Source organism: Camelus dromedarius, chromosome 12, assembly GCF_036321535.1.
Source record: "Camelus dromedarius isolate mCamDro1 chromosome 12, mCamDro1.pat, whole genome shotgun sequence".
Classification (NCBI taxonomy): Eukaryota; Metazoa; Chordata; class Mammalia; order Artiodactyla; family Camelidae; genus Camelus; species Camelus dromedarius.
The window spans coordinates 43,489,286-43,506,909 of NC_087447.1; the positions used below are offsets into that span (position 1 = coordinate 43,489,286).

Genomic DNA, 17,624 nt, shown 5'->3' on the forward strand with positions numbered 1-17,624 from the left:
AAATCAATAGTGCACTCACCTTTCAGAGGGAGAATTGCTTATACTGATTTTGAAGAGGACTTAATAAAGCACATGTTTTCCACTTATATTTACAAGTAGTTGTGCACTGAAGGCTCGACAGTGTAAATCGCTGAATGTTCCCCCCCTTTAAGGAACATGGTTATGTATATTCTGTGAGGATGAGGGTGAGTGTCTTTGTGTGTGTGGTGGGAGGGAAAGGAAGGCTCTAACAGAATGTGACAGATTCCCTAGGGCTGTGATTGCTCACCCCTCTGAGGAACACACTGTTACTCAAAGTGCAGTCCATTGACTGGTGCCAATCAGTAACTTGTTTATTATCAGTCCGTGATACAAGAAGGACAGAAGTTGAAGGGAACCATTTATAGACTTTTATAGCAATTTGGGAAAGTAATTAATGCATTTGTCTTCAGTAATTAAAAAATTAGGTTTATACTTTTGTATTTGCATCTTTCTTATTTAATTTTTTCACTAGTCCTAGTTTTATTATCTTTCTGAAAAGTATTGATCCATTGGAGGCTTGGGGAAAAGTGATCCTTCATTTAAATAGTCTGAGAAACACTAGGTGTAGGTTTTGTATCCAGCAGAGTTGGGCTCAGTTTGAGGTGCATGAACTCAGGAAAATTGTTTAACCTCTTTGAGACTCAATTTCATGATCTGTAAAATGGGGTTAATAATTCCTATCTCATAGGCAGGTTACGAGATTTAAATGGCAAAGCATATAATTATCTTGAAAAGTTAACTGAAGTTGTTGATGTGTCTCAAACATGTGACAAATAGAACAAAGTGCCTCAATGTGTTGATTCTGACAGGTCACATTCACCAGAGTTGGGAGGAGCCCTACTACCTTTTGCAAGTTATTCTGTTTCGTCCTTAATCCCAAATACTTCCTCCCTTGAGATTCATGACATTCCAACCACGTCCTTAATCCCAAATACTTCCTCCCTTGAGATTCATGACATTTCCAACCACGATTGATGTCCCAGCTGGTCCTCTTTCCCTGAGGACACTAGCACCTGCATTACAAATTTCCTCTCCATGTCTCTTTGTCATCAGCAAGAGCAACTTGTAACCACTTGAATATCTTAACTGACAACCTAACATCAAATTTCCTCTACTTTCTTGGCTCCAGTACCTTCTATTCATTCATACTCTACTTTTGAAACCTTCTATCATACTCATATCCTAAATCTCACTCATTTTCATTTCTGTTCCATCACTTAAATGTCAATATGTAAAACTACGGTGTGAAAGCTTAACTAGCCAATGGCCACCAGAAATAAATGTGTGGTCCAACAGCATCAAGTTTATTGGATCAGTGTAGTGAGGGAGGGCTCTCCAAAGAACCATCCCTTGTTTCCTAACAATGGAGAGAAGGCGTATGCCTTGAAAAGTTTGGATTCTTACTGAAGGATGCTGAGAAGGAGTTAGAGGTTGAGGGCCATTTCTAGACTGGTTGCTGTCTGTCTGTGAGTTTAGGAGTGGAGACTAATCTGAGGCTAAATGCTGTCATGAAATGATGGCATTTTAACAATTGAGTATCTCCTGTACTAGGTGGAAGAGCATTTCAGACTTGGTTACATTCTTGGTTATAAAGCAGTAGTCACTGAAAATGTAGATCATTATGACAGTTTTACAGCTGCTGAATAAACTTGGAAGAAGCAACATTTCCTACTAACTTTGTTGCTGGATTATTCTGTGTCTCTCCTCCCAGCCTGAAGAATGATAGGGATGTTTTCCTTTTTCAGTCTGAACAAATTACGTTTTTCTGGAAAATGTTTACTTCTCATTATTTACTATATTTGTTGATATAAAATTGTTCATAACATCTTTTTTTAACCATATCTGCAGAATGTGTAGTTATGCCCCTCTTTGCCTTATTTTGATAACTAATATTTTTGCCTTTTTCTTAACACTCCTATGGGTTTTTCAGTTTCATTAATCTTTTCAAAGAATGAAATTACAGACTTGAAAATTTTCTCTATGGGACATATTTTGTATCTTTGATTTATGTTTTCTTATACTTTTTTCTAATTTACTTGTTGTGCTTTTTTGAGCTTTTGAGATGGAGGATTATACTTTTGTTTTCAGCCTTTCTTTGAGGTTGGTTTCCAACCCTTTATCTTGAGTATGGGCCATATTTCTCTTTTTTATGTGTCAGCAATTTTGAACGATATCATGGATATTGTGAAAGATATGTTGTAGAGAGTCTGGATTTTTTAATAGTCCTCACAAACATAGCCATTACATGGATGTACCAGTTTTTCTTTACCTAATCACTCAATAATGGACATTTGAGTATTTTCTAGTTTTAGGCCATTGTGAATAAAGCTTTTATAAATATCTCCATACAGATCTTTGTGTAGACATGGATTTTCATTTCTCTTGGACAAAATCCTAGGATTGTGATTGCAGGGTGTTATGGTTAGTGTATGTTTATAAGAAACTGCAAAAAAAATTTTTTTAAATAGCATTTTTGCATTCCTACCAGCATTTAGTTTAAGTTCTCTTTGCTTTGTTTCCTTTCCAGTGCTTGGTATTGTCGGTTAAAAAAAAGAAAAGAAAAGAAAAGCTATTCTAATATGTATGTAACATTGACTCTTAATTTGCATCTCCCTAGTGACTGTGCTCAGCATCAATTTCAAGTGCCTGTTTGCTTTTTTCATCTGTTGATCATCACTTTGTTTTCATATCTTGACTATTGTGGAATAATGCTGCAATAAATAGGGGAGTGAAGATAACCTATTCAGACTCGTTTTCACTTCCTTTGTATACATAGCCCAAAGTGGAATTGCTGAACATATGTATAGTTCTACTGTTAATTTTTTGAGGAAACTCCATACTGTTTTTATAATGTTTTTTAATACAGATTTACATTTCAGCCAACAGTGTACAAAGATTTCCTTCTCTCTGTATTCTTGCCAACATGTTCTCTCTTCTTGATAACCATTCTAACAGGTGTGAGGTAATATCTTTTTATGGTTTTGATTTGCATTTCCCCAGTGATTACTAATGAGTAGATTTTCATGTTCCTATTGGTCATTTGGATGTCTTTTATTCTTTTTTCTTTTTTAACTTTAGTTCTAATTTTATTTATTTTTTATTGAAGTATAGTTGATTTACAATGTAAGTTTCAAATATGCAACACAGTGATTCAATATATTTAAAGAGTTTACTCCATTTAAGGTTACTCCAAAATATTGGCTATATTCCCTGTGCTGTACAATATATCCTTGCAGCTTATTTATTTTATAAATAGTAGTTTGTGCCTCTTAATCCCCTACTGCTGTATTGCCCCTCTCCCCTCCAACTTCCCACTTGTCACCACTGGTTTGCTCTCTATATCTGTGAGTCTGTTACCTTTTTGTTATATTCACTACTTTGTTATATTTTTTATATTACACATATAAGTGATAATGTACAGTATTTATCTTTCCTTACATGACAAATTTTGATAAGCCTAATATCATCTAGGTCCATTCATGTTGCTGCAAATGGCAAAATTCCATTCTTTTTGTGGCTAGGTAATATTCCATTGTATATATATGTCCTCAGGGAAAATTCTTACTGGGTTCATCTATTTCTTTTTTTTTTTAACATTTTTTATTGATTTATAATCATTTTACAATGTTGTGTCAAATTCCAGTGTTCGGCACAATTTTTCAGTCATACATGGACATATACATACTCTCATCTATTTCTTTTCCCTAGTTCAGTTAGCATTCTTATTACTAATGCTTTGAACTTCTTTCTGATAAATTATTTATCTCTGTTTCATTATATGTTTTTTAGTGTGGTGGTTTTTTTTTTGTTTTTTTGTTTTTTTGCCTTGTTCTTTTGTTTGGTAGGGATTCCTCTGTCCTCTCATTTTACTTAATTTTCTCTGTCCATATGAAATTTGTGAAACAGTTACCTATTCTCAAACTTGAAGTGGTGTCCCGGTGGGAGCATTCCTATGCAGTCTGTGTGTGCTCAGTGACTTTGGTGGAGACCTGGATCTGAGGAGAGCAGAGTTGATGGCTTCTCCTGAGGTGAGCTGGCAGCCACCACGTTGGTAGGAATTAGGGCTGGAGACAGAGATGCTATAGCCAGACCCTAGTATGAGCCATAGCTTCTTCTGTGGCATGATGGCAGTTGGAGACAGAAGGGCTGGAGCTAGCTGCAGCTAGTCTTGAGGAATGCTGGCGATGACCTCACCTTGAGGGTGAGTAGAGAGGCTGCAGCTGGAGCCTGGTGCAGGCTGGGTGTGGGGGGCATGTGCTGGGGCAGTCCTGCAGGCTATCCAGAGTTAGAGCAAGAGGCAGAGGTGAAGAGGGGGTTTTCCTATCCTCAGTGGCTGTCAGTGCCCTGTTGGGGGTGAGGTCAGTTCCCAAGGTGCTGGAGCAGAAGTCCTGAGAGTTGGATCTGAGCTGGTTCTGTTCCAGCTAAGTGTGTACTCTCCCAGGCTCCTAAAACATCACCTTCACCCCAGAGGGGAACAGTGCTAGAGTTAGAGATTCTGGAGCACACACTCAGCCTGGTCCGCTATCTGGGGTGGTTACGGGAAAGCAGTCAAGTCCTAGGCAGTTTCAGTATGCTTCCTCTGCCTTGTTTCCAGGAGTAAGCAAGAGTGCATACTCTTCATGAGCAGATTCTAGGTTTTGTATAGCCCTCTTGCAAGTCCCACTGATTTTCAAACCAATTAAGTGGACTCATCTTCCCAGTGTTGGAAACCAGGGATGAGGTGCCCAACATGTGGCTCAAACAGCTCAGTCCTCAGGGAGGATGTCGAACCCCACATGACCCCCTCCTCTTCTTGCTCACTCCAAGGAGCATAGATCCCAAACTTACTGCTTCTCTTCCCTCCCAACTGACTCCATGTGGATCTTTCTTTACAGTCTTGACTGTATAAGAGTCTTTCTGCTAGTCTCCAGTTTGTTTTCAATGAGAATTGATGTACAGCTAGGTGCATTTTTGATGTGTTCATCAGGGGAAATGAGCTCAAGCACCTTCCTACTGTTCCATGTTGATCTCCTCCTGTTCACTCCCTAATTTGTATCTCTGACCCTGATTTCTTCTGTTTGCTAACAAATTTCTGCCTTTGACAGTAATAGGTATCTTAAACTTAATGAAGCCAAAATGGAAATATTGATTCTTGCTCCCACACCACCCACAAAAAATTTCTTTTGCATGTTGTGAGAGATTAAAATTGTACATAACTTCCTCTTTAATTTAGATTAGCTTTACGCATAGAATACAAGGGAAGTAATGATCTGAGAATGACAAATCTTGGTGACAAGAGGCTTTGCAGCCTTTGCCAAGTCTCCTGGAAGATCTCCTCGTGGAGCTTTGAGTTGCAGTATAAATTTGATCACCCCCATGAAATCCAAGTGGAGAAGCCCTGAGACAGCGTAGAGAGGGAGGGGGTACTAGCTAAAGCCAACCTTCAACCCTTCCCAATAAGGAAGCAGGCATGCGAGTGGAACCATCTATCCTCCAGACTAGGCCAGCCAGCCAGTGAACACTGAGCAATCCCGGTAATAACAGGAGAGGGAAAAGACTCACCCTGGAGTCTTCTCAAAGCCAAGTCTTGCTTGACTTCTTGAATCATGACATACAATCAAATAGTTGTTGCTTTAAACACTAAGTTTTAGAGTAGTTCTGCACTGTAGAACACCACATCGGAATTTGACACCTGAAAGAGATTTTGCTGTAATAGAAGCCAAAATCATGTGGCACTGGCTTTCGGACTGGATGGTGGGTAGAAGCAGAAAGAGCCTTGGGGAGACTTTCAGCAGTGTTTGGAAGGTTCTTACAGAGATGGTGAGCACTTGAAGGATCACGAGAAAAATATTTTTAAGAGCTAAAGAAAAGAAGTCACTTGCCAGATAGTGGTGGAATGTTTGTCAATATTGTCACCTGGGATAAAATATATAGGGTACCTAATATAATCTTGGATTTGCCTGGGAAGATTTCCAGGAAGAATGTAAAAAGTTCCATCTATTGTCCTTTAGCTGCCTATGCTGAAGTATAAGAAGAGATATGTGAAGTATAGAAGTATCTTTTTGATTCTTGAGAAAAATTTCGAAAAAAAATATAAAGGAGTCAGATTTTGCTGGGTTTGAAAATAAGGCTGTTTCTCATCCCCAGTACCTTCCAGATAAAGATTCTCAAGGTAAGAAATGGCTCCAGATCAGAGATAAATCCAGATTGGAGCTCTAGGTTTCTTTGTTAAAACCTCAGAAAGATAGAAAACCCCAGAAATATAGAAAACCCCAATGACACTTTCAGCTCTACTAGTCGTTCTAAGAATCTTAATGGCATGTTTCATAGACCCTTTCTTTCTAAAATATAAAGCTTTAAAAATCTTTGGGTAATTTTCTTACAGCAAATTTACAAAGCCCCAGAGGAAGAATTATCTGGAAGAGATGTATGGGAGTGGATTTTGTCTAATTGAATAGACTACAATTTGATACACATAAAGCCCATCAAGTTTTCTAAATACCTTTATTGAGATATAGTTCACCTACCATACAGTTAACCCATTTAAAGTATATAATTCAATAGTTCATAGAATATTCATGGATATATACAACCATCACCACAGTCAATTTTAGAGCATTTCCATCACCTCATAAAGAAATACTACATCTTTTAGTATCACCCCACATGCCCTCTCTTCTTGAACCTGGAGGACTTTAGTGATTTGTTTTACTAATAGAAATCAGTGAAAATAATGTTCTAGGTCTCCTGAGGCTGGGACATAGGAAACACAACAGCTCCCTTTTTAGTCTCTTGGGTACTTGTTACTGGAGTTCTGAACCACCATGTCAGAAATTTAGTTACTCTGCTGGTAATACCATATGGACAGACTTTACGACTCCGTGGAGAAGGAGAGACTTTCAAGTCATCCCTGCCAAGGTGCCAGGCATCTGACAGAAGCCACCTTGGACTCTCTAGACATGCCCAGATGCCACCTGATTATCACCAGATGACTGCTATTAATGCATAGGGAGCAAAAGAAATGTTGAGCCAAAGCCAACCAGAATTCTTGACTCAGAAAATAATGTAATATACTAAAATGGTTTTAAGTGACCTGTTATGCAGATGTAGAGGACCTGAACATCCTTTTTCTTCAGCTAATAAATGGCATCCCATTCACATTCACCAGATAATCTAAGCCCAAAAATGTCTGAGGTCTCCTCAATTTATTTTCTTAGTTTTAACCTCCCACATTAATCCATCAGCAAGTCTTTTTTGGTCCTTTACATAAACTATATCTTGAATAGCTGAATTTCTAACTACGTTGCAGCCACCTTAGTCGAGTGCTCAGTCATCTCAGATCTTGACTCATTGGTTCCCTGCCTAAACACTTCCCTTTTATAATCCACTTTCCGTAGACAACCAGAGTGATCTTTAAATACATATTTACATTTGATTAGTACAATTAAAAACATTTAATGGATTCCCATTCCTTTTAGAATAAAATTCAAACATTTTTCCATGGCTGACGAAGCTCCTCATGATCTAACCCTTTCTATGTACCTTTCTCCTGGTTTACGATGGCCTCTTTATTTCTTGAGATTACCAGCACCTTTGCACTTAGCTGTTTTTGGTCTAGCAACTTTCCCCCCACTCTCCACATCAATGGATCTTTCTCATCTTTTAAGTTTCTACTCAGCTGTCACCTCCTCTCCAGTGGCCTTCCTTGTGATACTCTCTAAGGAAACACCACCCACACCGACATAGTTACCCTTTATGTGTCATGCCAACCCAAACGATTCATTTCTTGCAGCTAGTTATCATGTTCTATATTTATAATGTTCACTTATTCTCTAGTGTCTCCCCTACTAAAACCTAAACTGTAAGAGAACTCTGTTCTACTTATCAACATATGTTCAGTGCTGCTCAGTTCCTAGAACATAATAAAGGCTTAATAAACATTTTTGAAATCAATGGATGATTGTCCCATATCTTCTGGTAAAATGACTTCAAGGCTTTGATCAGATATTCCTCATAGACTTAGAGGTCACAATGGCAGGAAATTATCAATGTTTGAAGCCCCCTCCCATACTTTCTCCCTGAATTACTCATAAACATGCCAAGAGGTATATATAAATCTTAACAGATTTGGAAATTACTGTTTGTCACTGATCTTTGTCTTGCATTAATTCCCAATTACAAAGCTTAAATGATAGCTGAGGTAAAATACGGAAGACCTATGAGCATTCTGATCTCTGAGATAATGGGTCCAAACTTTCCAGAGGGAAGCTAGCTTTTGTATTTAGGGTTTAGAGTTCACATAACTAAACTCCAAGAAGTCATGGGAGTCAGGATGCACCTGGAATTTTCATAGGACAATTAGAAATACTGTTTATAAATTATCCAATATTACATTAACACCTCAAAAGAGGCTTGATCAAAGCAAATGATACTGTCTCTTAGCTCAGTTATACCAGATGCCTGAAATAGTGAAGCCATATATTCCTGAGACCATGCCCGCTTTTAGAACTTGACAAGATCAAAAGGAAGCAAGCAAACATGAATAGCCTCACCCTCGGGATGTTTTCTTATGCTATGATGGTGGACTGAATAATGATTAATGACCAGTTGGATTTCTAATAATGTGCCAGTATCTTTGGACTTTTATGATCATTTTACTGTGAAAGGTCCAGAGCCACATACCAGGGGGTGGACTGTGACATAACAGAAGTAAATCTTTGACTTCTGTTCCCAGTTCCTTGCCCAGGGCTCCTAAATACCTTAGAATTTCCTGGGAGATAAGAGTGTCTTTTGTTCTAATGAGCCAACTCTTGGTGGGATCCTGAATAGCTTCTGGATGGGGGCTAGTCACCAGAAAGACCAACTATGATTAGAAGCTTGGAACTTTATGCCGACCTCCTATTCTACAGGGAGGATGGAGGACTGGAGATTGAGCACATAGCCTCCTTCGGATTGATCACAATCTTAAACTATGGGGTTAAGAGCTTCTGGGTTGTTGAACAGATCCATGTGTCGGGAGAGTGGTGCACTCCAACTTCATGGTGATAGAAGTCCCTGTCCTGGGGCCCCTCCAGACCTAGTGCTATGTATCTCTGCATCTGGCTGTTAATTTGTATCCTGTGTAATGTCTTTTATGATAAACTGGTGAATCTAAGTAAATATTTCCATGAGTTTTGTGAGCCATTACAGCAAATTATCAAATGTAGGATAGGATTTTGGGAAACCCCTGACTATGCAGCCAAGTTGGATAGAAGTGTGGGTACCCTGGAGACCCATTACTTGCAATTGGTGTCTGAAGGGAGGGCAGTCTTTTGGAACTGAGCCCTTAAACCTGTGAAGTCTGACACGATCTCGAGGTAGGGTCACAAGTGAATTAAAAAATAGGGTATCAAATTGGTGTCTAGATATTTAGAACATATTGGTATTCCAGTTGGTTAGGATGGGGGAAAAATACCACGAATTTGGTATTAGAAGTGTTGTGAATAGAGAAAGTTTTCCTTTACCCAGTATGTAATCATTTCAGTGTTTTCATTTATCCTTGTTGCCATTAGGCTTTATTATGTTTCCATTAAAGTTTGCCGTAATATTATAGATACTCTACATTTTTACTTAGTAGAATATTATAAATATATTTCATTTTTTATTTTTTTATGTGTACCAATCCTCACTTCTTTTACCTCATTACACTAAGCAGAAGACTTTTACGATCTAAGTCTTGAATTCAGATGTTCTAAAGACAGTTGTCTACGTTTTTCTGTTGAATTAGGAGTTCCTGAACTCCAGAAAATCAAATCACTCCTCATTCTTTCCAGTCTCTTGTTGATGATGTAAATGAGAGTAGATTATCACTCAAGAAATACATTTAGTATACTCTTTGACAACATTTCTAGTTTTAAAAAAATGGGTATTATTTTCTTTATAAATCTAGATTATAGAATTATGAATTTTGTTAACACATTAATTGCAATGCTTAGAATGAAAAGATACCCTTTTAAATTCCTACCAAGAAGAAAAACTACATTATGCCAAATGGGAGTGTATGTTAACATGTGTTGAAATATAGATAAGATAGACTTCCCATCAAATCATGTGAATTATGGTGTCCAGACCTTATTTTCTGTGAATAGGAATCCAGTTTTCCCATTCTCATCCTTGTTTTGCAGTCTTCACAACCTAGATCTTCTTGAGACAGAGTTTGCTCAAAAGACTGATTAAAAAAAAAAAAAAAGCTGAGGCTTGCTTACCCTACCCAGATTCTCTAGATCAGTAACACTGCTGAAGTCATTGGACTGATTGTGGTGCTATAGCATAGATCACGTGTATTGAACTAGAGGACTTGATTCCATTCAAATTAGAACTGAGTCGACATCCCTCGAGACAAACGAACTATTACCTTTCTCTAAGACTCAGCAGTCTTGACTGTAAGTTTAGGTATATTTATAATACCAGCATCATAGGGTTGCTGTGAAAATTAAGTGGAGAAGAATAGTAGTTTGGGATGTAGACTTTCTGGATTCAAACACTGGTCCCACAACTTCCTAGCTGCATGATTTTGGGCAACCTACTTAATGTTGCTGTTATCTCAGGTTATTTACTTGTAAAGAAATAATAGTGCTTCTTGGTTGGATTTTTGTGAGGAATAGATTTTTTGTGAGAAATATACCAGCTAATAAACTAAGGTGCTTAGCATAGGACCTGACGCATAATAAGTACAAATTATTGCTTGCTAAATAAATTAAAGAAAAAGTCCTAGCACCCTAGAGGTGTTAATACATAATAGTGAAAATTACTACTATCATTATTGCTGATTTCATGGTGTCTCCTAAAGTTTACAAATGTATAAAAGTGAGAGAAGTATGGTTTTAATTTGATCAATCAGTCAAGCAACATTTGGTAGGTCCTAAGTGTGATACTGCTAAACAAACACTTCATAGGTCACCTGAAATGCTAAGAATGGATCCTAAGAATATATTCTGCCAGTTGCCTTTCTCAGGGCTTCCTTTACCTCTCTGTTCCTCAGACTGTAGATGAGGGGGTTCAACATGGGGATCACCACTGTATAGAAGATGGACACCACTCTGTTCTGGTCAGTTGAGTAGCTGGACTTGGGCATCACGTAAATGAAGGTGATAGTTCCATAGTAGAGAGTAATGGCGGTGAGGTGAGAGGTGCAGGTGGAGAAGGCCTTGTGTCGCCCTTCAGTGGAGCGCATCTTCAGGACGGTGATGAGGATGCAGGTGTAAGAGAGAGCTATGACAAACACTGTGACCACGATGATGGATCCTGAAGAGATGGAAGGGATAATTTCAACAGTGGAGGTATCTGAGCAGGAAAGTTTCAACAAAGGGGAGAAATCACAGAAAAAGTCGTCTATCTGATTTGGCCCACAGAAAGACAGACTCAGTAAACAACTAGTAAATGTCCAAGCATTCACACCCCCGCCCAGATAGGAAGCCCCCACCAAGAGGACACAGACTCTGGGGGACATGTGGGTGGAGTAGAGCAGGGGCAAGCAGATGGCCACATAGCGGTCATAGGCCATGGCAGCCAGCAGGAAGCACTCGGCTGTCCCAAACATGACCACGGAACAGAGCTGGGCTTCACAGCCAGTGACAGGGATGGCCAGTCCATGTGTAAGGAGTCCTGTAAGCATCATAGGTGTGACTGATGTGGAGCACCCACTGTCCACAAAAGCCAAATGGCTGAGGAAGAGGTACATTGGGGTGTGAAGCTGGGAACAGCTTCTTGTTAAGGTGATTATGCTGATATTGCCTATTAAGGTGACAATGTAGATTCCTAGAAATATCACAAAGAAGATGACACGAAGTGTAGGATCCCCTGTTAATCCCCAAAGGGTGAACTCTGTGACACCGGTGTGGTTTCCAACCTCCATCTCTTCTGGAAACTATTCCTGTTGAGGGAAATGTGAATATTCATTTTTGTGTGTTTTCATTCTACACATTCCTGTGTTTCTTTGGCTATTTTTTACACTTATTCACAGTAATTTTTCCCTCTGTCTAGCCTGTAAATATGGTTCTTTTTAGTTTTTTTCCCCTCTTTCTTCTTTGCATTAAAGAAGGTTGATTAACTCTCTCTGGGATCTCAGTTACATTATTTTATGTATCTAATATTTGTTTTAAAATGCCTCTCCACCTTGACTCCTGCACAGATCTCTCTCCCAAAGTCCAGATTTATAGTTTCAGTTATTTCTTGGAAGTCCTCAGTTGGAAATCTCACAAATACCTCAAACTCAGCCTTCTCAGACCAAACTCATCCTTTCCTTGGACCACGCCTCCTATGTTTTGTATTTGTAGAATGACACCACAATCCACTCAGTCTCTCATATCTGAAACATGGGAGTGGTCCTAGCCTTCTTCCTCTCATTGTAACACATCTAATAAAATCCCACTGATTCTGTCAACAGTTTACCTCCCAATTTTATTTCTTCATCTGACTCCATACCTGGTATCCCTACTTTAGTTAAGGTCCTGATCACTTTTCCTCTTTATACCATTTGTTTCTCTTCTAGCCTTTATTCTTATGTCCTTAAAACTTACAGTACATCTATCAAGGTGACATCTTGCTGAAGTAGAGAGCAAATGATACCAAAAGGGTTCTTTTAAGTCTTTCATGCCTCTTTTAAGTCTCTCAAGCCTCCAGGATGAAGCCTAACCTCTTTAGCACAGCACAGTGCACACTTTCTGATGTATCCCCTGTGTGTGACTCTTTGCTTGTTTCTTAGAATATTTCCATCCATCACTTGCACTGATCCAACCTTCCTGATCTATTTAGAGTCCTCTCAATGCACTCTATTCTTTGTGGCCTTTGCTCCTTTTTTCCTCCCACTTGGGTGGCACCCATCCTCTCATTACTCTGGGTGATTTCTACTCATCATTCAGGTTCATTTCTCTCCACAGTCTTCTCTGACTTCTAAGGTTTAATCAGACACTTTCTTTTTTGTTGACATCATGATTTCCGATGGTGCTACTTGGTTCTTAGACAGAATAAATTATGAGGTAGAATGAACCAATAGCTGAGAACCTACAGGTCATTAAAGAGTGTGTTCTATCGCTTCTTTGATTAAGCTTCATTAAGTTCATTGACTGCCATGGGTATTATCATGGGCTCTTTCATGAAGAAATCTGTTTTAATAATATCAATTGATCCCTCATGGAATAATGGCATAAATCATCTCCTTTCTACATCAAAACTTTGAAATAGTTAAATACAGCTACCACGCCTCCACTGCCTTCTCTTCTCCAATATTGTGTCCATAGTTCCCTTGGCAATTCGGCCGGTGGCATAATTTTCAGATCCCTCGCAGTTCTCCTTGTCAGCCTCTGAACATACTCCGATCTGAAGAATGAGGCCAAACACTGAGCAGCATTGGTACTCTGTACCTTCTGACTCAAGCAGAGCTCAGTGGGACCAACCCTACCTTCGCTGTGCTCACTATGTGAGCTTCAGTCTTTGCTGACAGCAGTCATTGAGACTGGAGACAGAAAACTCAGAGCTCGGGCCTCCCACTGGCCAGCTGTTACAGCTTGCGAGTGATATTTAGTATCTCGGACTCCCAGTTTTTTCATTTGTAAAATGGGAATAATTGTCCCTATAATGCAGTTTTGTTGTGAGACTAAAAGAAATGATATCTGCAAAGTACTTGAAGGTGTTTGATCACACATCAGAGCTAAGTAACTATTTTTCATTAATTAAAATTGAAGTATTGGTAGGTTATCAATTGTTTATTTTTTCGATGAGAAGCATAATGGTTCAAAACTGATTCTTGCCCTTCCCTTCCTCTCCACTGGCTACCTAGGGATCTACCTAGAGCTCTTCATTTTGGTGTCCCATTCACATTTCCCCACCTGGCTCGGATTCTGAAGATCAGTTTTTCTTTCCTTCAATGCATGGTTCATTTTGATGATGAATAGAGGGCATAATGCTATGTGCCTTATTCAATCTGAATATCAGATGGTTTCTTCCTGATTTATTTTTCATAGTTTCAGTTACACAAACTTAGCAGTTGCTTTAGCTGCTACAGACCATCCTTACTGCTGTGGGACCTCTCGGACAACCTGATTTGAGTGTCCAGAATGACCATTCTGCGGTGCAAATCTTGCTGAGGTCACAATTTCTGCAGGGGTTAAAAACTAAAGTTGATGAAAGAGTTTTTCTCATTTTTGCTTTCTCATTGAACCAATAAAAATTTAAATTATTTAAACAAAATCCATGAATATTGCACTTACCTTTCAGAGCCAGAATTGTTGATGCTAAATTCTAAAGAGAACTTTATAAAGCAGATGAGTTCCACCTACTTTTACAGTAGTTTTGCACAGAATACCTGACAATGTAAACCACTGATTGCTCCCCTTGGTCAAGGAACGTATTACATACATTCTGTGAGGATTAGGGTGGATGTCTTTGTATGTGTGGTGGGAGGAAAACAAAGGCTTTAATAGAGTATGACAAATCCCCTAGGATTGTTCTTGCTTCTGCTGTGTAAAAGTTTCCTGGGTTTGTTCTACAGAAATGACTTTTGGAGCCAAGTGCCTCATTAAGGTGGCAAAAATAGAAGGTCCGGTTGCTTACAAAAAGTGTATTTCCAAGGACCTTGTGGAAGACTTGTCCAGCAACTGGGACAAAGAACTATTGGAATAGAAGATTGGCTAGAAATGGGGATTGGAGTCAGTGCCACAGGATTCTAATTCCATTTCTATAAACAAAGCAGTCCTTTAATAGAGGATATTATGTAGTGGAGGGAAATGCATGAAGCAATATTAATAGGTAAGCATAAACTAAGCGTAGTCCACTGTTAAAGTGCAGTCTATTGACTGGCACCTCCTATCCGCCCCATTGATCTCCCTGTTGCTCCTTATTCCTTGAGGATTTTAGCACCTACATCACAATTTTTTCTCCTCATTTCTACCTTTGTCAGCAGCAAGGCCAACTTCTTCTAACCATTAGAATATATCAGCTGACACCCTAACATCAAATTTCCTCTCCTTTATTGACTCCAATGACTTTTCCATCTATAATCTACTCAGGAAACTATCATATTCATACCTTAAATCTCATTAATTTTCAGCTCTGTTCCACCACTAAAATATAAATATGTAAAACTATGGTGTTAAAGCCTGTTCAGTCATAGACCACCAGAAGCAAACCTATAGTCCAACAAGATCAAGTTTATTGGGTCAATATAGTGTGGGAGCGCTCTCCAAAGAACCATCAAATGTCTCTCAACAATGGAGAGAAGGTACACGCCTTTTAAAAGGCTTGGATTCTTATTGAAGGATATTAAGGGGGAATTAGGAGTTGTGGAGTTCAGTTCTAGGCTGGTTGCTGTTTCTGAGGTGAGCTTAGGAGAGAAGACTTGACACTGTCATGAAATGATGGCAATTTAGTAATTGGGTACTTCCAGTAAAAGGTAAGAAAGCTTTTCAGACTTGGGTGCATTGTTGGTTAGAAAGCAATAATCACTGAAAAATTAGATCATTATGATAGTTTTACAGCTGCTGCATAAACTTGGAAGAAACATTTTCTACTAATTTTGTTGCTAGATTATTCTGTGTCTGTCCTCCCAGCCTGAAGGATGACAACGATGTTCTTTTTCATTACCAACAAGATTTGTTTTTCTGGAAAATATTCAGTTCTTATTTATTAAGTTTATTGACTTAAAATTGTTCATAATATCTATCTTTAACCATTTTAATATCTGCGGAATGTGTAGTTATGCCCTCCTTTGAGTGTCTTATTTGGATAATTTATATTTTTGCCGTTCTCTTGATTAACACTCCAGTGGGATTTTTGATTTTATTAATCTTTTCAAAGAATAAAATTAGATATTTCTCTATTTCCTCTATGGGTCATATTTTCTATCTCTTTGATTGTGTTCTTTCATTTCTTATACTTAAAAAAATTATTTGTTGTTCCCTTTCAAGCTTCCTCAGATGGAAGCTTATACTTTAGTTTTCAGCCTTGAGGTTGGTTTCTAACTCTTTATCTTGAGTATGGTCCATGTATCACCCCCCAAACTTTATTTTTTTAATGTGCTGGTAATTTTTTTTAAGCCGTAGTTTTCTTTCTTTATTTTAAATTTTTTTGGGGGGATGGGGTGGGGAGGTAATTAGGTTTGTTTGTTTGTTTATTTAGAGGAGGTACTGGGGATTGAACCCCAGACCTCCTACATACTAAGCATGTGCTTTAGCATTTGAACTATATCCTCCCCCACTGTGCTAGTAATTTTGAATGATATCATGGATATTGTGAAGGATACATTATAGAGAGTCTGGATTGTGTTACAGTCTTCTCAAACATAGTCATTATGTGAATATACCACCATTTCTTTACCTGTTCTTTCAGTGATGCACCTTTGAGAATTTTCTAGTCTTTGGCAGTTATGAATAAACCTTCTATGAATATCTCCATGCAGGTCTTTGTGTGGACATGTATTTTCATTTCTCTTGAATAAATACTGAATAAATACCTAGGATTACAATTGCTTGATGTTATGCTTAGTGTATGTTTATAAAAAAAACTCCATTTTTTTTTTCAAAGTAGCTGTACCATTTTTGCATTCCTATCAGCATTTTATTTAAGGTCTTTTTCTCTGTGTCCTTTGCAGCACCTGATATTGTCGGTTATATAAAAAAAAAAGTTCTAATATGTTTTATGTGTGTAGCATTAAGTCTTTTACTTTAATTTGCATTTCACTAGTGACTGAACTGCGTTTGACATCAGTTTCAAGTGCTTATATGCTCCATTCATATCTTTTCTTTGGGGAAGTATCTATTCAAATCTTTTACCAATTTTTAAAATTTGGGTTGTTTTCTTTTCATTGAGTTTTGTGAGCTTTTTATGTATTTTAGATGTTAATCCTTTAGTAGATATGTTTTTAAAATTTTATAATGTTGGTTTACATTTCATTCTAAAATCTCTTTTGACTTAATTTTTTTTCATGTGTGAAATTTAAAAAAAATGGATGTTCACTTGTTCCAGCACACTTTGTGAAAAGATTATCTTTTCTATGTTAAGTTTCATTGTCTTCTCTTTTTAAAAGCTAATTAACCATGTGTGGATCTGTTTTGGGGACTCTATCTTGTTCCACTGATGTATGTTTTTCCTTATGATAATACTACATGTCTTGATTACTGCAACTTTATTGTAAGGCTTAAAATCAGGTAATTTGAGTCCTCCAAATTTAATACAGACCAACAGTAGTGAAGACAGTATGGTATTAATGGGAAGTGGGATAAACACACACATGAGTGGAACAGAATAGGGAGTTCAGAAATAAGTCCACATGGGTACAGCCAATTGATTTTAAACAAAGGTACAAAACCAATTCAATGGATGAAGCATAGTCTTTTCTACAAATGATGTTGGAATAATTAGACTTTCATAGGCAAAAACAAGCAAATAAATAAATAAATAAACCTCAGCCTAAACCTCACATCTTATACAAGAATACACCCAAAATGGATCATAGACCAAAATGCAAAGTGTAAGACTTTTAGAAGAAAGCTTACAACTACTCATGACTGGGTTTACATGAAGAGTTGTTAGACACCAAAAGTACAATGCATAAATTAAATGATTGATAAATTGGACAATATCAAAGTGCA

The 17,624-nt window shown here is 38.0% G+C and overlaps 1 protein-coding gene and 1 long non-coding RNA gene across 3 annotated transcripts in view; one reads left to right on the forward strand and one right to left on the reverse strand.

Annotated features, from left to right (window-relative positions):
• LOC135322588 (uncharacterized) overlaps positions 1-17,624 on the forward strand; it is an 88,074-nt gene that overhangs the window by 30,169 nt on the left and 40,281 nt on the right. The gene's annotated exons all lie outside the window — the stretch shown is intronic.
• On the reverse strand, positions 7,515-12,274 carry LOC105094008 (olfactory receptor 5P1). Of its 2 annotated transcripts, XM_064491863.1 has the most exons (3): positions 12,266-12,274; positions 10,985-11,893; positions 7,515-7,621 (listed from the first exon to the last, which is right to left on the reverse strand). In XM_064491863.1, the coding sequence occupies exons 1-3, from the start codon at positions 12,272-12,274 to the stop codon at positions 7,535-7,537; spliced, it is 1,005 nt and encodes a 334-aa protein (XP_064347933.1). In that variant the 3' UTR covers positions 7,515-7,534. The 2 variants fall into 2 exon arrangements, with proteins under 2 accessions (XP_064347933.1, XP_031315228.2); XM_031459368.2 differs by lacking the exon at positions 7,515-7,621 and having other exon boundaries at positions 10,961-11,893.